Source organism: Onychostoma macrolepis, chromosome 21 (genome assembly GCF_012432095.1).
Source record: "Onychostoma macrolepis isolate SWU-2019 chromosome 21, ASM1243209v1, whole genome shotgun sequence".
In the NCBI taxonomy this organism is placed as follows: domain Eukaryota; kingdom Metazoa; phylum Chordata; class Actinopteri; order Cypriniformes; family Cyprinidae; genus Onychostoma; species Onychostoma macrolepis.
In genome coordinates, this window is record NC_081175.1 from 8,121,012 (window position 1) to 8,140,532 (window position 19,521).

General features: G+C 36.4%; 1 protein-coding gene across 5 annotated transcripts in view; it reads left to right on the plus strand.

Annotated features, from left to right (window-relative positions):
* sgcd (sarcoglycan, delta (dystrophin-associated glycoprotein)) overlaps positions 1-19,521 on the plus strand; it is a 364,688-nt gene that overhangs the window by 191,655 nt on the left and 153,512 nt on the right. Inside the window, exon 1 of one of the 5 annotated variants that reach the window (XM_058758922.1) lies at positions 4,455-4,789. The exons of the other annotated variants lie outside the window; for them this stretch is intronic. Within the exon in view, the coding sequence (XP_058614905.1) occupies positions 4,778-4,789 (12 nt within the window). The 5' untranslated portion in view covers positions 4,455-4,777. Of the gene's footprint in view, positions 1-4,454; positions 4,790-19,521 lie in introns of those variants that run through there. 5 annotated transcript variants of the gene reach the window in all.

The window sequence follows — 19,521 nt, forward strand, 5'->3', positions numbered from 1 at the left end:
GGCGAAGCCTGGAGCTCGGCGGCCGTATCTGGCGGAGAACAACCGATCCTGGGGCCGGCAGATTGGCTGGAGGATCCGGAAAAATCCCTATTATACGTCTCGTTGTTTGGACGGGAAAAGTTGAGTCTGTGATGTAATGGCAAATGGTGCAAACCGAATAACCGTCAAATGGATAGAGGTATGTCAGCTGTATTTATACCCGTGCATTAATTAACTTGAGTGCGTTCGTCTTTTGTTAATTAGGCTAAGTATCTGACGTGTTCCTCCCGAACTTTGTTAATAAAACTTCATTTAAGTCAAGCTGGTTGCCTGATTTGTTAGTTCTTGTGGTGGTAAGCCATTTGAGATAGAATTAAGCTAGGAGTGGAAGTGGAAGTCTGCATTGTAAGGCTTCTCCAGATGGATTTCGAAGTCACCAAAGACTACAAGTGGACTGCCATCCACAGAGAATGAGGACAGCAGCCCATCCAGCTCCTCTATAAAGGTGCCCAATTGACCAGGAAGGCAATAAATCACTACGATATGGAGTTTAACAGCATCAAACTCAAAATAATTTTTATTGCATAGGGAAGAGGAAAGGAAAGTTTTGGGGAAGTTTAGGGAAGTTTTGCGGGACTTGTACCTGAGTGCTATTGCAAATGTAATTCTGTACCAGGTGAGCTACTGAGCAAGTTTACTACAGTATGTCAGAAAAGGTATTCATATGGAGCTTGTTATGTGATGCAAAATGTGTAAAAACGTATTAGTTTACAACTAATAGTGTTTTGAGGTAATAACATAATATTGTGCAGGGAACAGAGAGAGAGAGAAAGAGAGAGAGAGAGAGAGAGAGAGAGAGAGAGACTTTTATCAATAGTCCATCCCTGTAATCACAATTAGAATTTTATTTATTTATTTATTTATGTATGTTTTATTTTTTTCATTTTATCTGGACCTTGTATGCATAGGTGTGTTTTGGGATTTGTGCAAAAATGGAGGTAGAGCCATGTTTCCCAATGAGGCTACACACACACAACCACACAACAGCACAAACAGGACTAATGTGAGACCCCGGCGGTACCACTGCAGTAATGGAAAGAAGCAAATTTCATTATGCTTAATAAGTGAGCTTCCTCACTTGAGAACACTTATTCTGTTCTGGTCCACTTAAATATCAAGTTCAATTCACTTTCTGGCCCCCAGTCACCACTGCTTTTACCACATATTAGCATTCTTTCTGTGTTTCATATGAAGTTTTACACTGCAGCTCACCAAATTGTCTTAGTTATGGTCTAGCACAAGCTGATGTGATTTGGATAATGTAATATCTAATATACATGGTAACACTTTATTTTAGGGTCTCTTAACTAGTTGCTTATTAGCATGCATATTACTAGAATATTAGCCATTTATTAATTAAGCACATATTAATGCCTTATTCTACATGACCTTATTCTACATCCATAATCCTACCCAATACCTAAATTTAACAACTACCTTACTAACTATTAATAAGCAGCAAATTAGGAATTTATTGAGGGGAAAGTCATAGTTAATAGTGAATAAGTGTTCCCTATTCTAAAGTATTACCTGATAAATTTACTTGTAAACACTTCCTGACTTTTGACGTAACAATTTTATTAAACCACAGCTTGGAAGTTGTTCTGTTTTATAGAATAACTGGGATGTGAATTCAAATGTACTAAATTTTATAGAAGAATAAATTCTCACATGTAATTGTTGTTAGAAATTGTGGCCTAATGCTACTATTAAATCACAAAGGACTACAAGTTAATATGTATGAATTAAATATGTTAATCTGCATATATGGTGTGTGTGAAAGTGAAGTGCTCTAGCTAATGTAGTTCACAACACAATGTTCCGGAGCAAAATGCACAAGACATGCATGTTCCAACAAACACCATCTCTGTAGGTCCTATGAGTTTGGTTTGCAGTCTGTGATGTGATTTAATTAATTAATAAAGTATTATATTACAATATTTCACTTTTATAATGTAATATTCTTGTTGAATGACTTCCAAAAAATAAAAAAACAATATAATAAACTGAAGTCCTATCACATTTGAACTGGGCAAAAAGGTCTGAGTTCACTTTTAAATCCAATTACAATCTGAATGCAAAGATAAAAATGTGAACACCTTAAAAGAGTCTATGCCATTTTGTAACGTTCGGCTCCATTGCTTGAATTTACATTTGTTAAAATGGGGTCTGATTATACTGTGTGAGATCTTGGAGTGTTTAAAAAAAATCCTAGGCTGTTAAAAGCACAGAGTCTTTCAGTTCCATACCATTAAAACAGTCCTTAAGAAATTCAGCGTGTTGCTAGTCCCAATATAAAATAGTCCTCCGGTGTATAATCCAGAGGCAGTGATAATCCAATAAAAGTGACATTTTGGAATGGTAAATCCACAAAGGTAACTCCTCAGTCCAGAGTGTTCATTGCTTTGGTCAAAGACCCTGATTGTTTGTCATGCTGCCTCCTATATGCTGTTTAATTCCTGTTTTCTGTCATGTAATGAGTCACATGACAGGCAGACCCAAAGTCTCTTAAAGACATACACACATTAAAATGGTTAAGAGCAATAAAATGGCTAAGACAACATGGAAACCTATTAAAACTCAAACATACATAAAATCATAATATATTGAGCAGGTTAAAACATGTGTCCTGTGTTACAGTGTCGCAATTTTGCAGTACAAATATTGCGAACAGTAAAAAAAATCCAACAAGAAGTGCACTTTGAATATTTGGATGCACTTATTTAACCATAAAAAAAAGAAGAGAAGAAAAAGGAAAAGAAAAGAAAAAGGGTGGAACGTTGGACACTTCATGCACCCAGCTGTCTCAGCTTTTCTTATGCATTTATACACTGGATGGTAGAATTCATAGTGCATAGTATGTCATTTGGGACACAGCTATTTATTCACAGCTGAGCATGTATAAAACATGACTTAATTGTGATAAATGACATTGCTTGCTAGTTTGTTGTTTTTACCCTGTTGAACATAAGAGCTTTTAATGTTATTTTATGTCTTTAGTTCTTTTAGTCTTAAGATATAAGCAGCAGCAATATAAACAATAAAAATAAATGAATAAATAAATAAAAAATGATAAATGTTTATTTTATTACAATTCAAATACCAATTGCAGTGTTTGTAAATAATAATCACTTTTTTTTTTTTTTTTTAAACAAGTAGTGCAAACCTAAAGTGGTTCCACTTACTGTGACAATGAGAAGAAGAAAAAAATCTGTTTCTCTTGTTTTGCTCAAGTTCTATTTACTTTTGCTGTATTGGCTCTGCCCCTCAAAGGCAGGAAATCTGTGGTTGTTTTTGGGAGTAGAGTGCCAGTACTATTTTTGGCAGTCATTCAGCACGTTTACATATTGTGAATAAAATATATCATATTTGGTGGATTTGTATTTAGGCTACTTAATAATATTTGAGTGACAAAACTCCTAGTATTTTTTCTGCTGAGTGCATCTCTTTTGTGAGTAAACAATATTTGATGATGACCAGAAATATTATTTGCATGAAGTAATAAAATTGCAGACTACAATATAAGACTATGTAAAAGCTCTTATGGAAAATAGCAGCTACTGTATAAAGTACAGTGCTTTTTACAGCTATAGCCAAAAATGTAAACAACTGCACTCACTTCTATTTAATGTAATTTAAATCATTATGTAAAAACTGTTGGGTTTACAGTATATTTACAAGTAGAATATAGGAGACACCTTCTCCAAAACAACGCCATGCAGAAGTTTTGGTTGTGAATTTATTCAACCCGACAATAACATTATTCAGCAAGGTTACATGGAAATGGTGCCTCTAAACCCTGATTCGGAATTCTGACTCTAATTGGTTGTTTTCGAACCTTTGTCAAAGAGTGTGAAGCAAACAACCGCCTGAATAAATTCAAGCCTAAACACTCCAAACACAATTCTTTGTCACTGCAGCAAGATAAAACACAGTTTGTATATATTTATGTTAATGTTTTGTACCTTCGCACCATAGTCCAACACACCACTGGCATTAGCAATGTACTTGCTGATTAATCATCCTGGGATTCTTTGTATTGATTGCACATGTGATCTTATGAACACGATTGTTTTTACACTCCCCACGGTACGTCCTGCTAATGCTGAACTAGCCAGTTAAAGGAGGTGACCTAAACAATGATTACTATTATTCATCAGTCTGATGACTTCATGCCTGCAGAAAATGCTGTATAGGTAAGGCTTTGTGACAGTTTTATCCCTCATAGGCAGCCAAGCACAAACATCAAATAGAAAAGTTAATGTGCATTTCCAATTCCCATGGCTGCATGCTGAAACACACACATGCAGGGTGAGGGGCTGTGCTAAAAAAAAATTCCCCTCACATATCAACCCTAGCCTACCCCTTAACTTCCCCCATGTGTCTCCTAGCACTATATCTGGCCAGAAACCAGGGGGCAGTTACTCAGGCAGACGGTAGCAGAGTGTTGCAAGACTCAGATGCTGTTCGCTGTGGTTGTAGGTCTGCTGCAGATACTTGTCTGAGAGTCCAGGAAATTCCTGCAGACTCTGGGGCAGGGATTTTGGCTTGCACGTCTGCTATTGGAAAAGCTGACAGTGTCGGAGGGGGGGATTGTAACTGCCTGGAGTCAGTCGGAAAAATAAAGAAAGAGAGCGAGAGAAAATAGGCCCCATGCCATTTTTAAAGGGTGTCTCGGTCTACTTTTATCTGCCTGTCACACCCTGAGTGCATTAGACTGAACTTCAGGTTGAGAGCCATGGTCAGGATGGTAAGTTTTTATTTCATTGTTTCTGACTTATGCTTTGTGCGAGGAAACGCATGTGACGTCCTGGCAGCAGAAAGACAGGGCTGGGCTTAATGTGAACTGCTACTTCATTTTTTTAGGAATTTTTCTGTCTGTTGTGGGTTGGGGTTGTGGGGCTATTTTTACCACTACAATGGAACTGAAAGGAAAGGAGAGGCAGAGTAAGAGTTATTTACTCTCCTTTCCTTTCAGTTACATTGTATTGGTTTATTCTGTCTGTGCATTGTGCTCTCCGAAAAAAGTCTTGTGTTAATTGGAAGCCAAAAAGTTTGTGTCGCGACAGTAGACAAAGGGTTTCCCCTGTCCCTCCCGTTTCTATCTCCTTCTTTTTTTCTCCTGTCCAGATGCTACCGCTGCTCTATTCCCCATTTCACTGCCTCCACACATTTGGTTTCAATTACTTTGGCCCTCTGGGAAACATGCTACTATAAATAAGTAACAACGGGGTTCACTGTGAAAAGATTGCAGAGTTACAGACAGGGTTCATGATGCTGCTTTACGCTCATACTCCTCTGACGAAAGGACACTGTAAGAAAGGTGTTTGTTCACTGTAAAACCCGACAAGTCACAGTAACTGAAACCGATTGAGTAAACAAATTGCCTTAAAAACTCGACAAGTTAGGTTAACTCAAACCGTTTGTGGAAACTGATTGCCTTAAACCATTTAAGTTTTTAAAACTAACAGTTATGAGTACTCTGAACTTATTTCAGTTGCAACCTGGTCTCATAAAAATACGTACCTCTGCGCACTTTTTGTGCGACACCGTTTTACGTACCTTGCTGCACATTTCGCCGCAGTTTCAAATAGAAATGTCCACTGAGTGGCGCTAAAACACAGGTTCAATATGTGAACCCTGGCACATTTTTATTACGTAGATATTGGTACATATTGCTGTTTTTTTATTACGTTGCTTCAGATACGTATTGCAGCGGTTCAGAATTCAAATATCCGGGACTGTCGCTAAAGGTTAATGCTCTATCGTGTTGGAAATATGCCCTACACCAAATCCAGCCCTAAACCTACCCGATAGTGTTAACAAATGCAAAACTGATATAAAAACGTATTAGCTGATGCAACTGTGCCATTTGAACTTCCTTTTACACAGATTTTAACTGCTTTGTCGAACCGTAGATACACGGGATTCAAACTGGTGCTTCTTGTCTCTTAAGTCTGTCTCCGTACTCCGTGAGCTACCGAACAAACTTGTCATCAATGAAAACCCATAGATATGAAGCTGGATGTGTGCGATGCTAACGTTCAAAAGCATCAGTTTTCAAATCTCCCAGCATATTAATATTGTTTTGAAGTCATAGCATGATATTCTTCAAGTAATTGTGCGAAAATTACGCTTTATTAATCGCAACTCTGTAAATTTGTGTGAAAGTGTTCATTTATTTTGGAAACTGCAGTGATATGTACTTATTGGTACGTATTTCATGTCACGCTAAAAAGTGCACCCAGGTACATAAATGCCATGAGACCAGGTAGTTCAGTTGAGTTCACTAAAAGAAGAAAAACCGACAAGTCACGGTAACTCAAACCGTTTGAGTAAACAGATTGCCTTAAAAACCCGGCCAATTAGGTTAACTCAAACCGTTTGAGGAAACTGATTGCCTTAAACCATTTAAGTTTTTAAAACTAACAGTTATGAGTACTCTGAACTTATTTCAGTTGAGTTCACTAAAAGAAGATATACATTGCAGTTAAGTAATTAAAGGGATAGTTCACCCAAAAATGAAAATTCTGTTATCATTTACTCACCCTCAAGTAGTTCCAAACCTTTATGAATGTCTTTGTTCTGCTGAACACAAAGGAAGATATTCTGAAGAATGTGGGAAACAGAGCAGTTCTGGGGCACCATTGACTTCTATGGTATTTTTTTTTTTCCTACTATGGAAGTCAGTGGTGCCCCAAAACAGCCTGGTTACAAACTTTCTTAAAAATATCTTCCTTTGTGTTCGGCAGAACGAAGAAATTAATACAGGTTTGGAATTACTTGAGGGTGAGTAAATGATGACAGAATTTTCATTTTTGGGTGAACTATCCCTTTAAGTGATTACATTTTACATTTTACATTTAGTCATTTTGCAGATGCTTTTATCCAAAGTGACTTACAATTGGGGAATACATAAAGCAATTCATCTTGAAGAGGCAATCCGACAAACAAAGTGCTTGTAACACCAAGTCTCAGGCATTGTTTAAATAAGTACAAGCTAGCAAGGGAAGGAATAAATAAGAGTTTTTTTTTTTTTTTTTTATGTGTAGGGTGAAGTCAAGTAGTGTCGAAAGAGATGAGTTTTCAGCTGTTGCTTGAAGATTGATCCAGCACTCCGAATATGGGTGGGAAGATCATTCCACCAGCCAGGAATGGTGAACAAGAATGTTCTGGAGAGTGATTTTGAGCCTCTTTGTGATGGTACCACGAGGCGTCGCTCACTAGCAGAGCTCAGACTTCTGGAGGGGATATAGATTCTTAATAGTGAGTGCATGTAGGCGGGTGCTGAGCCTGTGGTTGTTCTATAAGCAAGCATCAGTGTCTTGAACTTGATGCGAGCTGCGATTGGTAGCCAATGCAATGAGATAAAGAGAGGTGTGACATGGGCTCTTTTGGGTTCCTTGAAGACCAGTCGTGCCGCCGCATTCTGAATCATTTGTAGAGGTTTGACTGTGTTTGATGGAAGTCCAGCCAGAAGAGCATTGCAGTAGTCCAGCCTAGAAATGACAAGGGCCTGGACAAGAAGTTGTGCAGCAACTTCTTTAGTTTAACTGCAGCAACTTCTTTAGATTAACTGAGTGATAATTGAGCATTAGTGATGAACATCTGCTGTTAACAAACAGAATCACTGAAGAAAAAGAAACACAAGAACAACTAACTTTAGTCACAGCCACTAGCATAGCCAGAAATGTTTAAGTGGGTGGTCCTACATAAAACTGGGTGGGCCAGGTGTGTAGCATATGAAAACTGCATGTCAAATTGCCAACAAAAATATAGCACCAAGGTTCATTACACAGTACTTCTAAAGCATGCATTAGCAATAGTAATTTGTTAAGTTAATGTCAATTTCAAAATTTACTAATAGGACATTATTAAAATTAAAAATTGTATCTGTTAAAATTTGCCTGAGCTGGTTAACAAAGATGAATAAACATGGTAACAAATGTATTGCTAATGTTAGTTAATGCATTAACTAACATTAACTAAAGGAAGTTTATTAAAAAGCATTACCTCAGTGTGAAACAACAGGGCTTCGCTGATGATTTCATAATCAAACGTCTCTGTCAGTTCACGCACATCGAGGACCGCAGAAATGTGCGCAGCTGCAAATTATGCAGTTTGTTGTGGCAACCAGGATATAGCACAATGCTTATGTGTTTCTTTCCACAAAGGACGCATCTGTTTAGCGGATCAAACACTGTACCTATGCTAATATGATGTTTCAAACACGCTTGGTTTAGAAGTTTTTGATCGATAAATCCAGCACCCTCAGATGGTCTGTCGGGTTTCATTTGTAGACGGTCCGGATATATTGCTAAGATTTTTCTTTTTAAAAGAATTGATTCAAACAGCATCACCAGCTCCACTTATTAATAACCAGACTGACTTTATTTCTGTCAGACATCTACAGAAAAACTTATTGAGAATTAACTAAGGTTTGGATGTTGATTTAGTTTCATTTGAAGTAACCATGTTAGAGATCAGTGTCTGCTTTAGTTGGGCTCTTGATCCTTGACTTCTATGTTAGTTTTTTTTTCTCCTTCTGTGGCTGGTGTAACCATGTGTTATTCAAACATATTTGTTATAACACAAAAGCTCAGAAAAAATATGATCAGTAGTTGGTTGATATATGTTTATTATGACAATCATAAATTAGTGAACTGATATGCTTCGGAGTGTAGTCTCTGATTAAATGGATGTTGTATGATTGGTTATAGTAAAAGTGATTCTACGAGCCACTGGCTCTGTGATATAAAGGACTTTCCAAACAGTTTGTACACAAAAAGCTTTCATCTATGGTGTTAATCGGACTCACACAGACATCAAGAATCAGCATATGGACCTCAACAATGGTGAAAATTAACAAACTATTCAGATAAACCTCAGAACATCAGAAAACAAGCAACTAAAGTCATAACAAAAACAGCAAACATAAAAGCAAATATAAGAATAAAAGAAAATAGGCAATTCATCTGTATTATTTATTCATGCAGCAATGCATGCTGGGAGCCATGGATGAGTTTGATACTATGCTAGTACCCAGCATGCATTGCAGCATGACTTTTTTTTTTTTTTTTTAATGGTCACCATTGTTGAGGTTCATAAGCTGATTCTTGATGTCTGTGTGAGTCTGATTCTGATTTGTGGGGTTGTTTAATCAGATCTTGAGAGATTTAATGTATTTTATTTCAGTTGATTTTATTTTAAGGCTGTGGCTGAAGTCAGTTGTAGTAGTTCTTGTGTTTCTTTTTCCTTCAGTGATTCTGTTTGTTAACAGTAGGTGTTCATCACTAATGCACAATCATCATTTAATTAATCACTTAATAACTTAACTGCAAAGTTTTAAACATACATGGCCAAGGCAATTGGTTTACTCAAAAGGTTTGAGTTACCCTAACTTGTTGGGTTTTACAGTGAATTCTCTGTGATAATGCCAGGTTGGAGTGAGAAGGATAGATAAGGAGGAAAAGAGGGGGCGGGACTTTAGCTAGAGAGTGAAGGAAACAGCTGTGAAGGTTATGGGACGTTTGGTTACTGTCTGCCCTTTAGTGTCCGAGTCAAAAACAGCTTTCCCCACCTCGGACGTGATCACGGGCCTCTGAGAGTTGAAATTGGCTGAGATCAGCCAATGAAAGCTTTTTAAAATTCCTATGAGCTTTGTGGTATAAAAACAAGCAAAATGTGGAAGCCCGGGAAGGGAAATGAAAAGATTGCTATAGATTTTGTTTTTAACTGTTGCAGCCATGTAACTAAACACCATAGATTCTTAATGGTGCAAATTAGGTGCATCAATATAGAATTCAACTGACATGCACTCTCAGCTGTGCTTGCCCTGGCTTTTTGCAATGACTTTAAAATGTGGCTCATCCATCATATTTATAATGTATTGCTCTTTTAAGTCTCTTGTTTTCAGCTCTACTGTTATAAAATATGCAGTTGATTTGATACCAGAAAATGTATTATGAATAATCTTAAACCGGTATAATAAACAAGTGATTTATTATTATTATTATTATTATTTATATGAGTTCCCCTCAACTCATATAAATAACATAAATTAATATAAAATAAAAATACTAATAACTTAAAAAATGAAGTGAGGTTTGCTCCAGAAGCTTTAACACAATATAAAAGGAAAATACTATAAAAATAACTAATGCCATCTTATGTGTTCAGATTTCATCTTTTCTATTTTAGTTGTAAAATGTACTATGCATACATTTATCCAAACCTGAATGTTGTTTTAGTATGTTTTCATATTTTTATGTGACATACCTCACAATCTCTGCCATGTTTCACTTGGACATCGGTTCCATTTTTCAGTCAATGACTTACAGAATGACAGGAAACAGTTTGGACTCATATAGAATTTAGTGTATAGCACCGGTTTCAAGCTGGGTAAATCCATGTTGCAAGATTCCAATTTTATTTACCTTAATAAACACTAATTTACTGAAAGCACATTTTATTTCACAACCACTCAATTTTAATCAGAACTGATATTACCTGTGGAGTGCAGCAACATTAGCTAAAGTACCAGTTTACCTTGCAAACACAGTCAGGCTAATGAGCCGTATTTACATTGAATGCTTTGCTAAAGTGCTCAAATTGTCAACATATTCAATCGTCTGATAAAATTAAAACATTAAAAGATGCAGTTCGCATGAGTTTGCAAAACCACATAACAACCCCCACCGTCATGGGTTCATTATACAACTTTATGGGTTTGAAGGACAGTTGTGAAAATGAAGAGTAAAGAGCAGTTAAACTGTAGAAAGGGCATAAAACAATATCCAAATGTTTGCCAAATATTTAAACATAATTTTAATTATAGGAAACACTAAATACCAACATATTTATGTTGCACAACCAATTGACTGAACATCTTTCTCACTTAAACACATATACCTAAATAATTAATTATATTGCTTAAATTCGTTCTTCATTAGATGGTCGTTGTAGTAGTACTTCAGATAAGGTCAAGATATTTCAAACAAAACAACTATTTTTGTGATATATTTATGATGTGTTAATGTAAAATAATATGTATATCTGTAGTAAATCATTCGAGCAGTGAAACCTTTTCACTTCAGTTTACCGGCGTAAATAAAATAAAATAAAAATGTTAATAGATTTATTACACAATTATTTACACAATTCTGAAATTTTTTCTCACAATCGCGAGTTTATATCTCGCAATTCTGATTTTTTTTAGGCATTACAATGGACTATAAAGATTTTTCAACGGAATTTGGTCTTCATGAAATATATTTTGAGTTTCTATTTTGTTTTAGCTCTTTATGTATTCATGTTCAGTGCCATTTGTCATTTATTAATTTACTCAGTTAATAATTTATTTCACATTTAAATAAGTAAAAAAAATTAAAAATAAAAATTTGTTTTATTAATTGATTGATTGATTGATTGATTGATTAACTGATTGATTGATTGATTGATTGTACTTAGAATTACCTAATTGAGAAAACTAATCATTCGCAAGTTGTGTGCATTAAAAAAAAATTACAAAAGGGGTAAATTTTGAATTCAAGCAATCTTTAAATATGCTGAGACCACAAAGCACAGATCTGAATTATACACTAACAGTTGTTTTCAAGGCTCAATGTAGAGTGTGGAGGCTCAGGATTTAAGACTAAATCCTGATTTTATAACAAATGTCATATGTACCCTTTGTTCTTTTTGTGAGTCTGGCAGGTTGCATTGCTTGAAATTTTAGAAAGAATGATGCTTTACTGTTGGCTCTAAAAAAGAGGATTGTCAGAAAGCTGCAGAACATGAAACACCTGCTTGTAGTTTAGCCTCCCTCCCTGGTGCCTACACTTATTGGCAGCTCACTGGAAGAACTGCAGGCCCATGCTGTCACCTTCAAGAGCAGTGCTCTTATACACTCACCCATTCCTCTGTTTCTCTACATTGCTTATACAGTAGCTAAAAGCTAATACATGAACCATTTAGTTTGTTCTTTTAAACAATCATCCAGCACAAAGTGTATTTGTTTGTTTGTACATTTATCATTACACAGATTTTTTCATAGAGACTTCTGAGGCCACTTGTTTCCTCTGGACAGTCATCTGAACAGTCTTGTGACTGTGCCTAAGCATGCACCTTCACAGTTTTACACTGACTGCAAGACTTATATCATAACCAAGAAGTACAAGAAGCCTATGGAGATAAATGTGGTAATCCAAATATATAGATAAACTAACCAAATATTTTGTAGACCTACACTACCGTTTAAAAGATTTGGATTGGTAAGAGGTTTTAATGTTTTTGAAAGTCTCCTTTGCTAAATGCAGCCAAGGTTGCATTTATTCTGCCAAAGTAAGTGGTAAATTTTTCAGCAGTCTTTATTCCAGTCTTTAATCTCACATGATCCTTTAGAACAAAGCACTGCAAAGCCTTACATGGAGAGTGGTTTCCTATGGTGCGAGAAAGTCAGAGTTGTGAGCTATAAACTCGCAATTGCGAGAAAAGAAGTCAGAATTGCAAGATATAAACTCGCAATTGCGAGAAAAAAAGTCAGAATTGCAAGATAAAACGTTATAAGTTTATATCTCAGAATTGCGACTTTATATCTCACAATTCTGATTTTCTCGCACCATAAACCACTCTCCGTGTAAGGCTTTGCAGTGCTTTGTTCAAAATGAACTAGATGAATGTTACGTCCGAATATGATTTTTGAACAAACATAAAAATGTTTTATATAATAGTTTATATTTATAAATTGTTTATATATAGTTTATATCTCGCAATTGCGAGTAAAAAAGTCAGAATTGTGAGATAAAAAGTCGTAATTACCTTGTTTTATTTTTTATTCAGTGGCGGAAATGGGTTTTCATAGCTAGATTATATTCATCCAAGAATCCTGAAAAAAATAAAAATAAAAAATTATTATGGTTTAAACAAAAATATTAAACAGAACAACTGTTCTCAACAGAATGATTTCTAAAGGATCATGTGAGTTTAAAGACTGCTGAAAAATTTGTCACTTACTTTGGCAGAATAAATGCAACCTTGGCTGCATTTAGCAAAGGAGACTTTCAAAAACTCTTACCAACCCAAATCTTTTAAATGGTAGTGTAGGTCTACAAACTATTTGGTTAGTTTATCTGTATATTTAGATTACCACATTTATCTCCATAGGCTTCTTGTACTTCTTGGTTATGATTTTTTTTTAGAGGAAACAAAGTCTTGCAGTCAGTGTAAAACTGTGAAGGTGCATGCTTAGGCACAGTCACAAGACTGTTCAGATGACCGCCCAGAGGAAACAAGTGGCCTCAGAAGTCTCTATGACAAAATCCGTGTAATGCTAAATGTACAAATAAAACAAATACACTTTGTGCTGGATGATTGTTTAAAAGAACTAACTAAAGAACTAAAGTGTTAAAAGAAACTAAATGGTTCATGTATTAGCTTTTAGCTACTGTATAAGCAATGTAGAGAAACAGAGGAATGGGTGAGTGTATAAGAGCACTGCTCTTGAAGGTGACAGCATGGGCCTGCAGCTCTTCCAGTGAGCTGCCAATAAGTGTAGGCACCAGGGAGGGAGGCTAAACTACAAGCAGGTGTTTCATGTTCTGCAGCTTTCTGACAATCCTCTTTTTTAGAGCCAAAAGTAAAGCATCATCCTTTCTAAAATTTCAAGCAATGCAACCTGCCAGACTCACAAAAAGAACAAAGGGTACATATGACATTTGTTATAAAAGCAGATTTAGATTTAAATCCTGAGCCTCCACACTCTACATTGAGCCTTGAAAACAACTGTTAGTGTAGAATTCAGATCTGTGCTTTGTGGTCTCACCATATTTAAAGATTGCTTGAATTCAAAATTTACCCATTTTGTAATTTTCTTTTATTTTTTTTATTTTTTTTTTATGCACACAACTTGTCAATGATTAGTTTTCTCAATTAGGTAATTCTAAGTACAATCAGTCAATCAATCAATCAATAATTTATTTATTTATTTTACTTATTTAAATGTGAATAAATTATTAACTGAGTAAATTAATAAATGACAAATGGCACTGAACATGAATACATAAAGAGGTAAAACCAAATAGAAACTCAAAATATTTTTCATGAAGACCAAATTCCGTTGAAAAATCTTTACAGTCCATTGTAATGCCTGTAAGTCCATTATGTGTGCTATGGTGCAACTGATTTGCAGTTTGCAGATGATAAGATTATGGAATGTGACAGCATCTGAAATACACAACAGAGTTTTGGGCCCTATTTTAACGATCTAAGCACATGGTCTAAAGCGCACGGTGCAGGTGCACTTAGGGCGTATCCGAATCCACTTCTGCTACTTTCACGACGGGAAAAAAGGTCAGCGTTCCCGGCGCATGGTCTAAAAGGGTTGTCCCTATTCTCTTAATGAGTAATGGGTGTGTTTTAGGCATAACATGCAATAAACCAAACAGAGTCTTAGTTTCACCTCCCATTCCCTTTTCGAGCCAGTTGCGCTTGCGCCATGTGGATTCGCTATTTACACGGCGGAATTTGCAAACGCGAGGAAACGGAGCTGCTCATGCGCGAGCAAATTGGTAGGCTAATTCTGATACATGCAATGACTATCCATTATGACATGTAGGCATTTTTATATTTAGTCAAAGTAAAAGTCAAAGTTTATTTATAAAGCACTTTTTTAGAAACAAGTGCTGTACAAGCATGAATAAGACAATATGACAAATAGAATAACAAAGTAAAAAAATATTATGAAATAAAATAATAAAATAAAATAAAATAAAATAATGAAATAAAAAAAAAAATAATAATAATAAAATAAAATAAAATAGCAGCTCTCACACCATGTTAAACGCCAGATTATAAAAGTAGATTTTTAAGCTAGACTTAAAAACAGTAAGTGTTTGGGCCTTTCGAAGATGAAATTATTTGGCAGATTATTCCAAAGTCTAGGGCCCGCCACTGCAAATGCACGGTCACCCCTACTCTTCAGCCTTACACGAGTGACAGCTAACAATGAATGGTCAGCGGAACCTAAGTCACTATTATTTGTATATGGCTTTTAACAATGCAAATTGTGTCAAAGCAGCTTTACATCAGCTTGATATAAAGCTGGGTGGCTTTATATCAGCTTTACAGTATTTAAACAGGGAAATAGTGTGTCAAAATAGTGTTATTCTCCTCTGGCCAGACAAAATCAGCAGTTTAAATCTAGGCTAAAGCAGAGTCAGATTGTGCAGAGGACTCATCTGGTTCCTGTGGTCTTGTCCCGATGGTCGTCTAGGTGACAGGGTCTTCACTGGGGATCAGTCTCTGGGGCTCATCTAGTTGTCCTGGTCTCCGCTGACGTTCAGGGCTGTAGAGGTCATCTCTAGGTGCTGATCCACCATCTGATCTGGATCCGGGTGGCTGCAGTGACCATCTGATCTGGATACAGTCTGGATCTGGTGGCAGCGGTGACCTCGGAATAAGAAAGAAACAGACTAATATTAGCGTAGATGCCATTCTTCTAACAATGTAACAAGTACATCGGGTGTTTTGGGAAGTGTTCCCGGTTCCGGTTGACCTAATTAATGCAGCCTAACAATCCTTTAATGGATTTGAATTATAGAAATCTGATAGTGTATTATGTGTAAACCAGGTTAAAGTGATGGGTCTTTAATCTAGATTTAAACTGACAGACTGTGTCTGCTTCCCGAACAGTGTTAGGTACATTGTTCCAGAGTTTGGGCACTAAATAGGAAAATGATCTCCCGCCCGCAGTTGATTTTGATATTCTAGGTATTATCAAATGGCCAGAGTTTTGAGATCACAGCAGATGTGAAGGACTATAGTGTGATAAGAGCTCACTCAACTACTGAGCTGCCAAACCATTCAGGGCCTTATATGTAATTAGCAAGATCTTAAAATGTATACAATGTTTAACAGGGAGCCAGTGCATTGTTGACAGAACCGAGCTAATGTGGTCATACGTCCTGGTTCTAGTAAGAACTCTAGCTGCTGCATTTTGAACAAGCTGGAGTTTGTTTATTAAACGTGCAGAGCAAACGCCCAATAAAGCATTACAATAATCTAGCCTTGAGGTCATGAACGCATTAATTCATGTTTCTGCATTTGACATTGAGAGCATAGGTCGTAATTTAGATATATTTTTAAGATGGAAAAATGCAGTTTTACAAATGCTAGAAACATGTTTTTCGAAGGAAAGTTTGCTATCAAAAAGTACGCCTAGGTTCCTAGCTGATGACAAAGAATTTACAGAGCAGCCATCAAGTATTAGACAGTGATCTAGGTTATTACATGCAAAAGTTTTTGGTCCATTAATTAATCACCTCTGTTTTTTTCAGAATTTAGCAGTAAGAAATTGCTCGTCATCCAGTTTGTGATATCAACTATACATTACGTTAGTTTTGCAAATCGGTAAGTTTCAACAGGTCGCGAAGAAATATAGAGCTGAGTATCATCAGCCTAACAGTGAAAGCTAACACCATGTTTCCTAATGATATCTCGCAAAGGTAACATGTAAAGCGTGAAAAGTAAGGGGCCAACTACAGAGCCTTGAGGTACTCCATACTGCACTTGTGATTGGTATGATACCTCTTCATTTACTGCCACGAATTGATATCGGTCAGATAAGTAAGATTTGAACCATGCCAGTGCACTTCCTCTAATGCCAACATCATTTTCCAGTCTATTTAAAAGAATGTTGTGGTCAATAGTGTCATTCGAGATCGGTCTGTAATTTATTAATTATTTGGGGTCAAGTTGTGTTTTTTTAATGAGAGGCTTAATAACAGCCAGTTTGAAGATTTTTGGAACATAATCTAATGACAATGATGCGTTAATAACAGTCAGAAAAGAATCTATTACTATTACTTTTAGGAGCTTAGATGGAACAGGGTCTAACATACAGGTTGTTGGTTTAGATGATTTAACAAGTTTATACAATTCTTCATTTCCAATCGAAGAGAATGAGTGGAATTGTTCCTCAGGGGATCTATAGCGTACTATCTGATGCGATACTGTGGCTGACAGCTGCATGGTTACAATTGTATCTCTAATAGTTTCGATCTTGGAAGTAAAGTAGTTCATAAAGTCATTACTACTGTGCTGCTGTGTAATGTATGCACCTGCTGATGCTATATGTTTTGTTAATTTAGCCACTGTATTGAATAAATACTTGGGGTTGTGTTTGTTTTCTTCTAAAAGAGACTTAAATTAAGCAGATCTAGCAGTTTTTAAGGCTTTCCTGTAGGAGAGAGTATTTTCCCGCCAAGCAATACGAAATACCTCTAATTTTGTTTTTCTCCAGCTGTGCTCCATTTTCCGGGCTGCTCTCTTTAAGGACCGAGTGTGCTCATTATACCACGGTGTTGGACTCTTTTCCTTAATCTTCCTTAAGCGTAAAGGAGCAACCGAATCTAAAGTGCTAGAAAACAGAGAGTCCATAGTTTCTGTTACATCATCAAGTTGTTCTGAGCTATTGGATATTGTCACAAATCCGGTCTATGAACTTCTGTTCACTCACCACCAGAGGTCACTCGCTCACCACATTGACTCTCACAGCACACATCACACTGGACTCAATTTCCCATCATCCATTGCACTGATTGCACACACAGCTGATTGTACTGATCACACTGCTGATTGCACTGATCACACACCCTACTTAAGCCATGGACTTTCTCTCCCTCACTGCCGAGTATTGTATGCATTTATCACTGTTCTAGTTGTTAGCTACTCTACAGAGCCCTGTTAGTTTCCTAGTCTTGCCTGTTTGGGATTGTGTTTTCCCCTGCCTGGACTATTGCTTACGTTTTGGATTACCTCTCTTGTCTAGCCCCTCTGGAGACTGTTTGCTGATCGTTGACCCATGCTTGTCCTAGGATTACTCTTTGTCTTGTCCCTGCCATACCTGTTTGCCATTGTTTCGACCCTGCCTGTATTTATGACCATGCCTTTAAATAAAAGCTTGCACATGGATCTGCATGTCTCACGTCTTGCCAGCCCTGTTACAGATATGCTGAGGAACTGACATAAATCAGGAAGATTATTTATAAGCAGTTTTTTTGTGGTAGAAGTGATGGTTCTACCATATTTGTAACAAGGAGTTGGCTTTACAGCTTTAGCTATGTGGAATATACATGAAACTAGATAATGATCTGAGATATCATCACTCTGCTGCAAAATTGCCACTGACATCAATTCCATGTGACAGTATTAAATCTAGAGTATGATTTCAACAATGAGTAGATCATATCATTTACAAAAAGTGATTTTGTAGAAAGGGATCTAATATTCATTAAGCCAAGCTTTATCATTTGTTTATCTGTATTATATCTGTTTTTATTTGTTGAACATCAATTAAATTGTTACTCTTACTTTGGTTTGGATGTTTTCTGTATTTTCTAGTTCGGGGAACAGGCACAATCTCTATAGTGTGATATCTAGGTGAAGGAGTCTCTATGTGCTGAAAATTAACTTACTTCTGTGACGTGAGGCGGCTAGCAGACGGTCGGTTTAGCCAGTCTGTCTGCTTCCTGACCTGGGCCCCAGTTAGTCAAGTACGAACTCTAAGACTATTTGCTAAGTCCCCTCGACGGAGCATATGGCTGTATTAAGTCTTGAGATATATGTCGGTGCCAGACCGTTTAATGATTTAAAAACTAAGATTAAAATCTTAAAATCAATTCTAAAACGAACAGGGAGCCAATGAGGAGAGGCCAAAATGGGAGTAATATGTTCCCGCTTTTCGTGTTCCCATTAGCAAGCGAGCTGCAGCATTCTGAACCATCTGCAGTCTGGTGAGGGAGGTCTGACTAATGCCTACATTTACATTTATGCATTTAGCAGACGCTTTTATCCAAAGTGACTTACATTGCATTCAAGTTACAGTTTTTACATTTTATCAGCTCTTGCTTTCCCTGGGAATCGAACCCATGATCTTGGCGTTGCTAGCGCCATGCTCTACTATTTGAGCTATAGGAAAGCTACATAAAGTTCATTACAGTAGTCAAGACGGGATGAAATAAAAATGTGTATAATTCTTTTAAAATCTTTAAAAGACAGAAAAGATTTAATCTTAGAGAGATTTAATTACCAAATTAACCAAATTAAAATCATTATCCATTAAAACACAAGGTTTTTTTTACAGAAGGCTTCACAAATGTTTTTAAAACACCTAAATCCAGGTCAGGAGACCCACAGGCACCCTCTGGAGTAAACGATATAACTTTTGTCTTATCCTTATTAAATAAAAATTTTTTTAAAATACTGCCATCCAGGCTTTAATTTCCTCAAGGCAACACAAAAGTGGCGCTATAGAATTTGGATGTTTTTGTTTTAATGGCAGATATAATTATAGCAATGAAACAAAATATTATACTTCCTGAAAATGAATCCTAGAAGAAGTATATAAAGAAAATATGTTATTATGTAAATATTTATGTAGCCTACACATTAATAATCTTTTACATTGTAATACTTTAATTGTTA